This window comes from Coffea arabica, chromosome 1e (assembly GCF_036785885.1).
Source record: "Coffea arabica cultivar ET-39 chromosome 1e, Coffea Arabica ET-39 HiFi, whole genome shotgun sequence".
NCBI classification, from domain to species: domain Eukaryota; kingdom Viridiplantae; phylum Streptophyta; class Magnoliopsida; order Gentianales; family Rubiaceae; genus Coffea; species Coffea arabica.
In genome coordinates, this window is record NC_092311.1 from 33,312,169 (window position 1) to 33,326,965 (window position 14,797).

General features: G+C 40.3%; 1 protein-coding gene across 1 annotated transcript in view; it reads left to right on the top strand.

Annotated features, from left to right (window-relative positions):
- LOC140016747 (uncharacterized) overlaps positions 1–13,980 on the top strand; it is a 35,176-nt gene extending 21,196 nt beyond the window's left edge. The window contains exons 2-5 of the mRNA XM_072070443.1: positions 8,442–8,902; positions 9,349–11,341; positions 11,546–13,491; positions 13,591–13,980. Of these exons, the coding sequence (XP_071926544.1) occupies positions 8,442–8,902; positions 9,349–11,341; positions 11,546–13,491; positions 13,591–13,980 (4,790 nt within the window). The remainder of the gene's footprint in view (positions 1–8,441; positions 8,903–9,348; positions 11,342–11,545; positions 13,492–13,590) is intronic.
- Positions 13,981–14,797: the final 817 nt, after the last annotated feature.

Consider the following 14,797-nt stretch of genomic DNA (forward strand, 5'->3'; position numbering starts at 1 on the left):
AATTAAACACTAATCCAACATTAATAACATCAAAACACAACAAATCAGTCCATCAAGCCATAGTGGGAGTTCATAGAACCCGCACACCAAATTTCTAACAATTTAAAACTACCCATGAGAATCCAAGAGCTCATGAGTGTAATATAACTTCTATAAACTGAGATTTTGAGGTTGATCGTTCATTACCTCTTTGGATGAGCAAGACAGAAATTTTTGATCTCTTGAAACTCAACAAAACCTTGGAAAGCAAGCTCTCTTCCTAGCTAATGTTGTTCACCAAGTGTTTAGCAAGTTGTACGTAAAATTTGAGGTGATTTGGTGAAGGATTGGTGCAAGAAATGAAGAATAAATTGATGAAGCAAGTTTGGTTCTTTGCTCTTGAGGGTGCACGGCTGTTTGGAGCTGGAGAGAGAGAATGTGCAATGCAAATGAAGCTTCCAAGAGATGCTAAAAGGTGTGGCCTCAATTTGTCCAAAAGTCAACCCTTCAATAGTGCGAGTTCGCGCGCGTTTCGTGCTCGATTCCTCTCGAGTTTATTTCACTAGTGCACTAAACCTCTAATGCACTTGTATTCATACTATTATTATTTACTCTTAATGGTCTAATAATGGTCTTAAGTTCCTCAATTATATCACGCGTGTAAAAACGCGTACTTTCAATTTTTGCGCGATAAAGCGAAATCTCCAAGAAATTCTTATAACGATAGTATAACTATCTAACACTTGAACACTTAGGCATAAAATACCTATTTTAAAACTAATGTACAAGTCTCCAATTTTTTAAGTTTATTGTATTCTCGAATCGATTATTGTCTCCAAACGCGCATCCACTAATCGCACTTAACGAGCTTCCAAAAATTAAATTTTAAAACAAGTCACTTTAAAAATATAACTAAGCTATAGATCCATGTAATTAGGTCTAAAAATATTAGAAAATAATATTTGGGGCAAACAGGAAATTAAATAATTAAATGACCTAGAATTAGGAGTTTAAAATAGATAAATTTTGTGAGTCATCACACATATTCGTCCATGATAAAGGCCAAATCAGTTCTTGCTCAAAATATAAAAGTTGTAGGGAATTGAGTTAGCTATCTGTTTTCACAGGCAGCTTTCTATTTTCTCTGAGATTTCAAATATTGGATCTTGAAAATGCAAGAACTAGGTGTCGATGTTTTCATAGGAAATGTAGTTCTCTGTCTTAGTTTCGAAATGCCCTAAAATATACCCCAATCCGATAAGGGCAGTTTCAGTTGTGACCAAAAAGCCGAAAGATGACAAACCTGCTACTTAGACATTCTTCGTTAATACTAGTGTCCAGCTTTGATTTTTATGGTTTCATTGCTCGAATTGACTTGTATTTGGATGACATTGAGCCTAGCTGAAGAGGTATTGTGTTCAGATTGCTTATGTGTTGAATTTGGACTGACTTGAGGAAAATAATGAAGCCATAAATGGCTGAAAAATAACTAAATACAAAGGGCATGCTGCCTAAATTTTCGCTTCAGGGTTAGATGAGTGAACTTGAGACTTGAACGATGACTCGAGATTGAAACGAACTTCACTTGTTTATGGTATTTGAGTTTTCTTTAGTAAGAGGTACAAAAGTTAAAAATTTTGCCGAAACTCGTACCCTTTAACAAGTAAAAGTAGCGACCCTTTAAAAGACGATTTTCTCGCGTTTTATACTAAGTGTGACTTCAAGAATATAAATCACTTCTCTATCGAAACTAAAGAGCGAGCATGAGTTTTCTAGAGTTTGATAAGCCATATAGCCACCACTTAAACAAGTTTCATTTATTTGATTTTTTTTGAAGCGAAACTCCTATTCTTAAATGATATTTTATCACAGATTTGGACTCCAACCAAGGAATTGGAGTTGAACGTGATTTTGAAATGCACTAGACCTTTGGTGAGTGCTTCCAGATACATGATTGAACTTGATACTTGATTTAAATTCTTTACCAACGTGATCGGATAAGATTTACTTGGTTTGGTCGTGCAAGTGTGTACTTTATCGCACTTGACCTAATTCAACTAAACACTTGATATCTCATTTATGCTTGTACAAGTAACTTGATTTGCATTGACCTGTACTTGTATTTGTACTTGTGCTTGATTTGTAAGTGCTGAGCGGTAGTATGTATCACACTCAATCCGAGTGGGAGGTGCTTCTCATTCCCGTCTCTGTACTTTTTCTCTTGACTAAGTCGATTGGTCATCGACTATGTTGACTACTTGGGAACCCAAACTCCACTGGCTAGTTAATCGAGTCGAGCCGGTAAGGGTTTGGTCGATTAGATAATGAACCATGGGTCTCTAGTTTTGTCGAGTGGAGTGATATTTTCTCGACTAATCGGTATGCTCGAGTATTACCACACGTATTTATCTTGACGTTCGGGCCCGGTGAGGGGGTTGAAAGGTGGACAGAGATTAGCGTTAAGTGGGGCACTACTAGAGTGGTTACTTTACTTGATAGTTGACGATGAGTTGACTACTACTTGATCAAGTTATGGTGAAGCAACGGGAATTTGGCTCTTGAGAGCCATCTGTATCCTTATACTTTGATTGTTACTCATAGTGTTATTGTTTCTTTTAAAAAACTTTACACTCTAGCATTTTTAGATTTGCTACTTGACGTGTTATTGCTCACGTTTATGAATTTGTTATGCTCGTTACTTTGCTACTTTGATACTTGCACTTTTAACTAATGGTCAACTTGCTATTTGGAACCTCACTGAGCTTTAACTCACCCTATTCCGTTAAATTTGTTTTTCTTACAGGGGGTACGAGCGAGGGCGTGAGACTGGTATAGGCTAACATAGTCGAGTTTTTGAAATTTTGCGATTGTATTCGCGCTAGTGCTCGGTGAGAGTTGAATGTATCTGGAATTCATATCTTTTGTTATAATTGGGATTGTACGAATGTTTGGAATAGAAATGAATGTACATGTACATTCCAAGTTTGGGAACTGTTATGTCCTTTACTCTTGAGGTTGTAACCTATTTTATTTGAAATGAGTGAGTGAGTCTGTGAGAACCCTGAAAATGCTTATAAATAACATTTCGTATGACAAATTGCATTCTTTTTATTCTTTAATATTTCCTAGTACTACTTCTACTTGTTTGCAATTAAGTACGTAAAGCACGTTTATGTGGAAAGTTATATAATTTTCTAAATTATGAATTCCTTGGTTCCGCTAAACTAAGTTAAGACTTTTAGAGGTAGATTAAATTTTTCGTATTAATATAAAATGTTAGATTTATGTATATTGGTCAAACTTGATTTTAATAGTTTAATTAATCAAACAAGAATGTTTAAGGAAGCTTTATACTAATTCGTAATCAATTAATTCTAGATCAAAATATCACAAATACTCTAACCATTATTAGGACGTAAATTTTCGACAACCAAAGTATTGCATGATTAGCGATTCAATTAGGCGTTCAAATCACTTTGGGGACAATTTTTGGAGCTAAGCTAGGACCAAGGACTTAAGTGGCTAATTGGAGTAGTAGTGAAAAGACTAAAATATCCCTCACCATTTCACAAAAAAAAAAAAAAACCACCCACGGCCATAACCAATTTCTGCAACCCAAACAACTCCCGGACATCATGATCACCAGCCACCCCATTCGGCCAACTGCAGCTCCACCACCTCAGCCGGCCAATCACACACTTCACCATTGCAGCACACCACCTCTGTCGACACTCAACCTCCCTCAAATCCGCAGCACCACTTCACAACCTCAAACCATAACCTCTGCTCACCTTCAACCTCAGATAACCCTCTACTCCCACATTGTTATCATCGCCAGAGTAGAGAGGAAGAGACCGAGCTACAATATCTTCCATTTCTGTTCGTGAGCTAGAGGAGAGGAAGGGGAGAGCTAGTGGAAGTTGTAGGAGTTGCTGGCCATCACCATCTTCGACCAACAACCATCAGCTGCAACCAGATTCTACTTCGGGAGTGAGAGCCGAGAGGAAGGAAACTTCTCTAATTTTCTGTCCGACACCTTAGCTTGCTGTGAGGTGATTTCTGAACTCCAATGAAACTGGTTAAGAGGTTGTTTAAGCTTTGCAGATGTCGAGTGAGCAGGGATTAGCTAGAAAAATTTTAATGGACTTAAAAATCTGGTCACCTTTAATCTACCGTGGATGATCGACTAGTTCTGGAATTCTTGGCTGAATGATGTCATTTTTGGAAATCAATTTCTAAACTAAAATATATTAATCAGAGGCTAAGCTATTGCATGTTAACCTTGAGCCTCTAAATCCACGTATAATCCAAGGAAAAATCCGGAAAAACTAAGATCAAGGCTGCTGGAATTTTGATTGCAGTCTGCCGAAGTAGCCGAATTAGAATTGCAGCTTTAAATTTTTCCCTGAGGTAATCTGAGCTCTTATATACGGTCACTTAACACTAAACATGATGTTCAAAGGTCATGCATGTCAATCTAAGTGTTCGGATGTCACGTTGAGAAGCTTAGGAAAAATTCTGTTCTAAGGTAATTGATTGCTGCCGAGGATTGATTTGGGCAATGCAGCCTCACCTGGCTCCAGTTTGTTGTTCTGGAACTTATAGCTATGATCATCTAATAGGGGATGAAGTTATCTATCGATTTGCATGTTGACTGGGTGCGAATAGATGATGAAATAAAATTTGGGAAAATTTCTGGTTGAGGAAAACAGAATGATCGTGGGCTGAATTCGATAATGCAACTTTAACCTGCTAAACTGTCATAAACCGAGCTTGTGTGGGGATTTAATGAATGAATTACTGGCTAAGGAAAACGTTTACTATTTTGCATGTCCATGTTAGATCCTCCGATAATGAATTTAGGAAGGAAGAAATTCTGTTTTGGTTGTGCATGAATCTGCCGAGAAGAATGGTTTGGAAATGCAACTGAAATTCTACTTGCTTGTGATCACTTGAGCTCTCAAGTGTAAGTAGCCGAGTGAATCTCAATGTTCATGATGTCTAAGACCCTGCATGTAAATTCCATGAAGTTAATTAATGAATGAAAGAACCTAAGAAATTCTGGTTTGATGTCAATCTTATGCCGAGCATGACTAAGGACTGATTTGTTTAATTAGCCTAATTTTGATGAGCTGTGGTTATTATCTTAGCTAACTAAGGGAAGATAAAATAGCTAAGGGCCTGCACGTTGAGTTGCACGAGTGGATAATGAAATTGGGAACTTGGAAGAAAAATTCTGGTTTAAGTGAATTGGGAATTTGTATGACCTGAAATTTACGAGACCTGGAATTGAATTTTTAGCTCTCAATCTATGATTATGGGGCTTTTATGAGTTAATGTATATGATTAACTAAGTTAACAACATGTTAATTGAAGTTTGCATAAGATTTTGTAGCTTGGCTAACCAGGAAAATAAAAATGAAAACAGAAAATTATTTCATGAACCATCATCCGAACTTAGTAGATATAAATTCTGGATTTGGGTTTGATGAATACGGTTATAGTATGAACCTGGATTTGTTTTGGAAATCTGTACTAGCTAGCTACATGTTTTCAAGAACTAATAGAGTACCAAAAATCCTGTTTTAACCAAAGAAAAATTCTATTTTGGAATCATTGCTATTGCTGGAATTCCTTTGTGAATTACCGTTAACTTGAACCTGGAAATTTTGAAGATTATAACGGTGGTTTAGCTTCAACACCTGAATGGAAATTGTGCACTGTTTAGCTAAGTCATCGCATGAGAATGTGAGAGTTTAATAGCCTAACTCACCCGAATAAATAAGGTGAAAACAGAAAATTTCTCCATACAAGATTCAACCGCGGTTTTCTAGATAGATTTTTGAATTGTTTCTGGGATGTTAAGAACCTGAGATGCATGATAAAGTAGGCACACGTAGGCTGTAAAATCTGTTTGGAAATAAACCATTTAATATCTTGGGAATTCGATTTGGATATAAGTAAAGTGTAGCTATGGAAAAACTGGAAAATTTTCCAGACTTGGCTTTGAGTGATAAAGAGTTACGTATTGACTTCTTTATATATCTTGGAACTGTGGAAAAATTGTACTACTTTTGAAGTTACTTTATAATACCTTGAGATGGTCATGTATTTGAATTTTGGGGTGACAATGTGATATTGTGGATGGTATCTCTTGGCTTTGGATCAAATACCTGAATAGGAGGCTGCTGCAAATGTGATCTTTGGTTCTAAATAACTGTTAGTAGATTTAAATATTTGATATGTTAGCTTGGTTGTCACAAGAATTACTGGTTGAGTGCTAAGGGCTAATGATTGATGAAACCCTTAGCCATTGAAATGATTTTTTTTTATAAAGTATTACTGGATGACGGAAATTAATTGCTAGAATGTCTTGGGACTTCACTTTTATTTTATTTGCTTATATTGGGTTGCTGAAACCAAGTGCTAATGATTGATGAAGCCTTGGTTGACTATTTTGTTTTATTCGGGACTGCAATTGTTGAAAGCTAGGGCTAATGATTGACGAAGCCCTAGTAACGTGCTATGTGATTTTTGCCATACTTTGATCTGTATTGTGATTTCGAAATGGAATCGGAGCGGGGAAATTGTATAGACCTTACGAATTCAAGTAGCTACGTTCAAATATTAACCAAAAATACTCTCCAGCTAGCATTATATTATAAAACTCTATATCTAGCGTTGTGCCTAAAACTTCCCAATTCAATAATTTCCTACCGCTCAAACTAGCCTTGATAACTCTAGAAAAAAAATAAGTTGTATAGCTTTCGGAAACTCTAAGTCTTAGTTTAATTCTTTTCTTTCCCTAAACTTTGCACTTGGATAGCCAACTATAAGAAAGTTTCAAAATTCGAGTTTTACCAACTTTAGTGAAAAGCTTGGGATACTTGCACGGCAAGAAACCCTATTCTAGAGGAAAATAGTTTTACGGATAGTTTTTGCAAAAAGCCGTAGTTTAGAGAAATATTCAAAGTAACCTTCTAACTTTGTTTTGAGAAGTTATCGACTTGTTTCTAGTAAGTAATACTAGTTACCTTCTCTAAGTATAAAGGAAAGAAACACTTTTACTCCCTTTGCCAAGCTTCAATCTAACTAGATTTTTGGAAATTCCTTGAGGAAGTAACCAGTATTAAACTAAATAAATTCTTTTACGATTAAGCTAAAAACTAAATAGAAACTTATGATTTCAAAATTTGGTTTCTAGGATTTCTCGAGGATGCGGAATTCGATCCCCAACCTAATACCTGAACTTCACTCTTGGTGAGTGTCCCTGCCTGTTCTTTCCTACTTGAATTAAGCACTTTCTTGACTCGATATGTGATAGATTGCAAAATGAGTTTTGATCCATCGAAATGAGCAGTGTGTACTTCATCGCACTAGCCGTTCTAGTGGTGACTTGCGTGAATCATTTTTCTCATAAGTCCTTGAGTCTAAATGTAGTTACGTCGTTGGGTGAATCCCTCGGCACCTGAATCGAACTACAATAAAGTCGTTGGGTGAATCCTTCGACAAATTTTATTACGGGTATATCTCGAGTATACTGCGTCGGTAGACGAAGTGCGGGCCCGGAGTAGAGGTATGAATGGTGACGGGTTAGGATTAAAATGAGTGGATCTACATGGATTATAGGTAGTGAGAGTTGACGGAGGGTCAACTACGATGAACGGTGTTCAAGCAAGGAAAATGGCTCCTGAGAGCCCCTGTATGCTACCTTGTGCTGTTAAACGCTTTCCTATTTGTTAAACTTGTTTATGTTATTACTCGTTGTTTGATTTGCGTGACTGCATGTCTTGGGGCGCCACTGAGCTTTAGCTCACCCCACGTTTATTTGTTTTCCTTACAGGATGGGAAGATTGAAAGTATTTGCGCAGTTTGTATTTCTTATGGTTGAACTTGAATGATTTGATTGTAATTTGCGGTTTGTAGCGGATTGTAATCTAAGCATTGTACTTTTCATCTTGGATTGCCACTGGAAGCTGGAATATGTGTAAACCCCAATTCGATTACTTGGTTTGTAAATTATATTTGGAATTTATATATGTATCTATCCAGTTTGGTGCGACTTTATACTCTGGTATGTAGCACGTAGGACGTTTAAGAGCACCGACTGGTTATCTTTGTCAATGTTATCTCTGAAGTTAATGTGGCTTTAAGGATGATCCTATTCGGGAAAAGTTGTTTTGCAATATATTAGGTTATTCTCTGAAAGGATTCGGGTTAGATTGCTCGCGTGAGTCCTGGCGAGAGCTGGGCAGACGGCCCGCCAACCCTTTGGTTCGCCTCAGGGGGAAGTGGGGTCGCCACAGGTGGTATCAGAGCCTAGGATAGTAAGGTTATTTGAGAGATATACTATACGAGTTAGAAACCCCGAACTTTTAGAAGTAAGAATTGAATATATTTTAAGTGATGCTGATCTAATTAGCTATTTGAGTTCTAACCTCTAAGCTTCAACTCTTTTCCAGGTATGGAGAATGGTAACGGACACGCTAATGGTAATGGGGCGTCAAATGGACACATAGAGCCCCTTAGGTCCATCTCTTACAGACCACGAGGTGGAGGAGCCCATATACGTTATACCCCAGCGGATAGGCATCCTCGGTGCCAGTGTAGGGCTATGTATGCCTACCCCAATGAGCTAGTACTATCCCTGGATGATGAGCGCCGCCATCTGAGGGACGCTAACTTCACCTTGTCCCAGGATGTAGAAGTGCTGAGTATCATGGTGGACACTCAGTTCGACCGCATAGCGGAGTTAGAGCAGAGGATAGCAGCGGAGCATGCTAGGCTGGAGGCTGCCCGCGTAGAGATAGCACGTCAGAGGACGAGGGTGACCCGATTGGCTGAGAGGATTCGTGATAGGAGCGTCGGTATCAGGGCTGATGCCGCGATGATGATAGACGAGGCCACGAGCATCCTTCAGAGTGTCGAGCAGGAGGACCCAGAGGAGGATCCGGAGGAGGATCCAGAGGAGGACCCGGAGGAGGATCCGGAGGAGGACATAGCTCCTGATAGCCCTGCGGAGGGATAGGCTTGGATCGATTTGACTATATTAGATATGTAGGGGTAGAATAGGGGGACATTAGCTAGATCATCAAGTTTTGTCTAGGCGGATGACTTGCTTCTGAGGCACCATACCTTTAATTTTTGTTTAAGGGACTATTTGTATGTATTTTTGCTAGTGATGTGCCTTACTTTTGGGATTGTCCCAACCTATTATTTGTATGACTTTCATCCGAAAATATATGCTAAGTGTTTTACTTACTTGTCTTCCATTCCATAACGATTTTATTTACTAAGGGAATGTTACCAAGCCTAAATAAATAACTCTACGCCTAATCGTTTGATCCTTCCATAATAGGCATAACTTAGATCATGGATCGCCAAGTGGTAGGAAGGGGCCGCGGGAGACCCACTAGACAACACCCGGAAGCGGGTAGAGATAGAGAGCCCGAGGTCAATCCAGACCAAAGGCAAGAGGGTGGGGCCGGAGACGGAGTGGCCACCGCTATTAACCGTATCACTGACGTCCTAGAGCGCTTGACTGAACACCAAGCTGCTGGACCAGGGCGCCATCAGGGAGGCCCAGTTGATTCCGATGATCGGGCATTGGAAAGGTTCCTGAAGTTTGGACCTCCCAAATTCTATGGAGGACCTGAGCCGGAAGTGGCCGAAGGCTGGTGGGAGAGGATCACTGAGATCTTCGCCGCCTTAAACTATACGGAGGAGCGAAAGGTGACTTTTGCCACCTTCCAGTTTGAGGGAGCTGCTCGCTCCTGGTGGAACCTAGTGAGGGTTCATTGGGAGACTAACCATACACCACGGACTTGGATGAACTTCACAAGGGAGTTCAATGCCAAATTCCTTCCGCCTCTCATTCAAGAGAAGAGAGAGGACGATTTCATTCGATGCAAGCAAGGGGCGATGAGTGTCGCCGAATATGAAATCCAGTTCACAAAGCTATCCCGCTTTGCACCTGAGTTGATAGCCACCGAGCAGAGGCGTGTTCGGAGGTTTGTGCAGGGTTTGAATGTAGAACTACAGGAAAGTTTAGCCGCTGTGAGGATAGATACTTTCGCAGATGCTGTCGAAAGAGCTCAGAGAGTGGAAGTGGCTAGGGCTCAAGTGAAATCTTTTCAGGCCAAGAAAAGATTTGTTCCCAGCAGTAGCCGGGAGCCGTCGTATGGCAATGCTCCACCGGCCAAGGTGGGCCGAGGAAACGCCGGAGTGACCAGTCCCGGAGCACCACGAGGTGCACTAGCAAGGGGAACCGGGGCAAGGAATGCAGGGGGAAGAAACAATGGGTTTAGAGGGGGACTGATTGGAAGAGGACAACCTAGGAATACCCCGCAAGGAGGCCGAGCCATAACTGCCCAAATGACTTGTGCGTACTGTAAGAAACCCGGCCATACTATGGATAGCTGCTGGAAGAAGTTAGGGAAGTGTTTGAGATGCGGCAGTAGCGAGCATCAAGTTGCTGGATGTCCCAAAATTCCAGGTGGGACTACCCCAAGCGCTAGACCAAGTACCTCTGGAGGAGGCCGGCCAACAGTTCCTGCCCGAGTGTATGCCTTAGGGGACCAACCTGTACCTGATTCCTCGGAGGTGGTGGAAGGTACACTCCCGATCTTTCACCGATTAGCTAAAGTATTGATTGACCCTGGGGCAACCCATTCTTTCGTTAAGCCATCCTTTATGTCTGGATTAGATGTGCAACCTGTTAGATTACCCTTTGACCTTGAAGTTAGGACACCCATGGGTAATAAGAATGTAATCACTAGCTTGGCTTATAGGAATTGTGAATTCTGGATTGGAGAGCGTAAAATGCTAGTGGACCTGATTAGCCTAGACATAAAAGGTTACGATGTTATAATAGGAATGGATTTTCTAGGTCATTATCATGCTAAACTTGACTGTCGAGCAAAAGTAGTGGAATTTTGTATACCTGGTGAAGCAACCCTGAGGTTAGATGTTAAGGGTAGGTTAGCATCTTCTGCTATGATCTCAGGAATTAGAGCAAGGAAAATGTTGTCTAAAGGAGCGCAAGGTTTCTTAGCTTTCTTGATAAACGCTCCCAGTGATCAAGTGAAGCTGGAGGATGTACCTGTGGTACGAGAGTTTCCGGATGTGTTCCCTGAAGAGCTTAAGACTCTACCGCCGGAAAGGGAGGTGGAATTTAAGATTGACTTGGTACCTGGAACGGCTCCGATTTCTAAGACCCCGTATCGAATGGCTCCTGCCGAGCTAAAAGAATTGAAAATTCAACTGCAGGATCTATTGGAGAAAGGTTTTGTGAAGGAGAGTGACTCACCTTGGGGAGCACCCGTCCTATTTGTAAAGAAAAAAGATGGAAGCATGAGGCTGTGTATCGATTACCGAGGGTTAAATGAGGCTACAATTAAGAATAAATACCCTCTACCGTTGATTGATAGCTTGTTCGACCAATTGCAAGGGTCAGTGGTCTTTTCTAAGCTGGATTTGAGGCAAGGGTACTACCAGTTGAAGATCAGGAAGGAAGATATACCCAAGACTGCTTTTAGTACAAGATATGGACATTTTGAGTTTGCAGTCATGCCTTTTGGATTGACCAATGCACCAGCTGCTTTCATGGACTTGATGCAGAGAATTTTTAAGAAGTACCTGGACCAGTTTGTAGTGGTTTTCATAGATGATATCTTGATCTACTCTAAGACTCGTGAGGAACATGCTAAGCACCTAGAGGTGGTTTTGCAGACATTAAGAGAGCATAAACTATATGCCAAGTTCAGCAAGTGTGAGTTTTGGTTGACTGAGATATCTTTTCTAGGTCACAGAGTTTCTGAGGATGGTATTGCCGTGGACCCGGCAAAAGTTGAGGCCGTTATGAATTGGAAACAACCAGAAACTCCAACTGAAGTTAGAAGTTTCTTGGGTTTAGCAGGTTATTATAGGCGATTTATCCAGGATTTCTCGAAAATTGCAGGACCTATGACTGAGCTAACCAAGAAAGGGGCTAAGTTTGTCTGGACTCCGAAGTGTGAGTCAAGTTTTCAGGAACTAAAGAAGCGGTTAACATCCGCTCCCGTTTTGGTTCTACCTGATGGAGGTGAAGGTTATGCTGTATATTCTGATGCTTCCAGAGAAGGTCTGGGATGCGTTTTAATGCAAATGGGTAAGGTAGTTGCTTACGCTTCTAGGAAATTGAAACCCCACGAGCAAAACTACCCAACTCACGATCTAGAACTAGCCGCAGTAATTTTCGCCTTGAAGAAATGGAGACACTACTTGTACGGCGTGACTTTTGAGGTTTATACGGATCATAAGAGCCTCAAGTATTTGTTCTCCCAAAAAGAACTAAATTTGCGGCAAAGGCGATGGGTAGAATTTCTGGAAGATTATGATTACTCGATTAATTACCACCCAGGAAAAGCCAATGTGGTGGCTGACGCTCTAAGTAGGAAGGCCCAAGTAGCAGGGTTAATGGTAAAAGAGTGGGATATGTTAGAAGAAATAAGTGGTTGGAACCCTCGCTTGGAGAATTTGAAAGTTTTATTCGGGAACTTATCATTGAAGTCACCGTTACTAGAGCGTGTTAAGGAGGCCCAGAAAACGGATCCTATGATTCGGAAGAATCTGGAGAAAGTACAAAAAGGGGAAACATTAGACTTCAAATTAGGGCCTGAAGGGGTATTGAGGTTTCAAGATCGAATTGTGGTTCCGTCAGATGAAGAGATAAGAAAAGAAATTTTGGAAGAATCACATCGATCAAAGTATACCATACACCCAGGTGTGACCAAGATGTATCATGATGTAAAGGAATTATACTGGTGGGAAGGTTTGAAAAAGGACGTGGCCGCATTTGTGCAAAAATGCTTAATCTGCCAACAAGTAAAAGCTAAACATCAAAAACCCTCTGGTTTATTGCAGCCGTTAGAAATCCCTGAATGGAAATGGGAACACATAACAATGGATTTTGTAACGGGCTTACCTAAAAGTCAAAAAGGTTTTGATGCGATTTGGGTCATAGTCGATCGACTCACCAAGTCTGCACACTTCCTACCTGTAAGCATGAGTTTCTCATTGGAAAAATTGGTCAAGTTGTACACAGAAGAGATCCTAAGGTTACATGGTATTCCAGTGAGTATCGTGTCTGATCGAGACCCAAGGTTTGTCTCGCGCTTCTGGCAGAAATTTCAGGATTCTTTGGGGACCAAGTTGAAGTTTAGTACTGCGTACCATCCCCAAACCGACGGGCAGTCGGAAAGGACAATTCAGACTTTGGAGGATCTACTGAGGTCGTGTATACTGGATTTTGGAGGTAAGTGGAGCCAATATATGACCTTAGTGGAATTTGCTTATAATAATAGCTATCAGGCTTCAATCCAGATGGCACCTTATGAGGCTTTGTATGGAAGAAGGTGTCGATCTCCGATTCATTGGGATGAAGTTGGAGAAAAGAAGGTCGTAGACCCCACAGCTATACCTTGGATAGAAGAAGCCCAGGAGAAAGTAAAATTGATCAGAGAACGGCTTCAAGTTGTTCAGAGTAGACAAAAGAGCTACGCCGACACAAGGAGGAAGGATTTGGAATTTGAAGTAGGTGACAAGGTTTTCCTTAGAATTAAACCCTTAAAGGGCGGGGTAGTGTCTAAGAAAGGTAAGAAGCTGAAGCCAAGGTATATTGGACCTTTCGAAATTTTGAAGAAAGTTGGGTTAGTAGCGTATCGATTGAAGTTGCCTGCAAGCATGGCCAAGATGCATGATGTATTCCATGTTTCCATGCTTAGGAAATATTATTCTGATCCAAGTCACGTGTTGCCACTAGAGGGGATTGAAGTGGATGAGACGTTATCATATGAAGAAGGACCGGTCAGGATTCTGGAAAGAGAAATGAAGGAGCTGAGAAATAAGAAAATTCCCCTGGTGAAGATTTTGTGGAAAAATCATGGACTCGAAGAAGCAACTTGGGAGTTAGAAGAAGAAATGCAGAAAAAGTATCCTGATTTATTTATCCAGAATGTGTGAATTTTGAGGACAAAATTCTTTGTAAGGAGGGAAGGATGTGAGAACCCTGAAAATGCTTATAAATAACATTTCGTATGACAAATTGCATTCTTTTTATTCTTTAATATTTCCTAGTACTACTTCTACTTGTTTGCAATTAAGTACGTAAAGCACGTTTATGTGGAAAGTTATATAATTTTCTAAATTATGAATTCCTTGGTTCCGCTAAACTAAGTTAAGACTTTTAGAGGTAGATTAAATTTTTCGTATTAATATAAAATGTTAGATTTATGTATATTGGTCAAACTTGATTTTAATAGTTTAATTAATCAAACAAGAATGTTTAAGGAAGCTTTATACTAATTCGTAATCAATTAATTCTAGATCAAAATATCACAAATACTCTAACCATTATTAGGACGTAAATTTTCGACAACCAAAGTATTGCATGATTAGCGATTCAATTAGGCGTTCAAATCACTTTGGGGACAATTTTTGGAGCTAAGCTAGGACCAAGGACTTAAGTGGCTAATTGGAGTAGTAGTGAAAAGACTAAAATATCCCTCACCATTTCACAAAAAAAAAAAAAAAAAAACCACCCACGGCCATAACCAATTTCTGCAACCCAAACAACTCCCGGACATCATGATCACCAGCCACCCCATTCGGCCAACTGCAGCTCCACCACCTCAGCCGGCCAATCACACACTTCACCATTGCAGCACACCACCTCTGTCGACACTCAACCTCCCTCAAATCCGCAGCACCACTTCACAACCTCAAACCATAACCTCTGCTCACCTTCAACCTCAGATAACCCTCTACTCCCACATTGTTA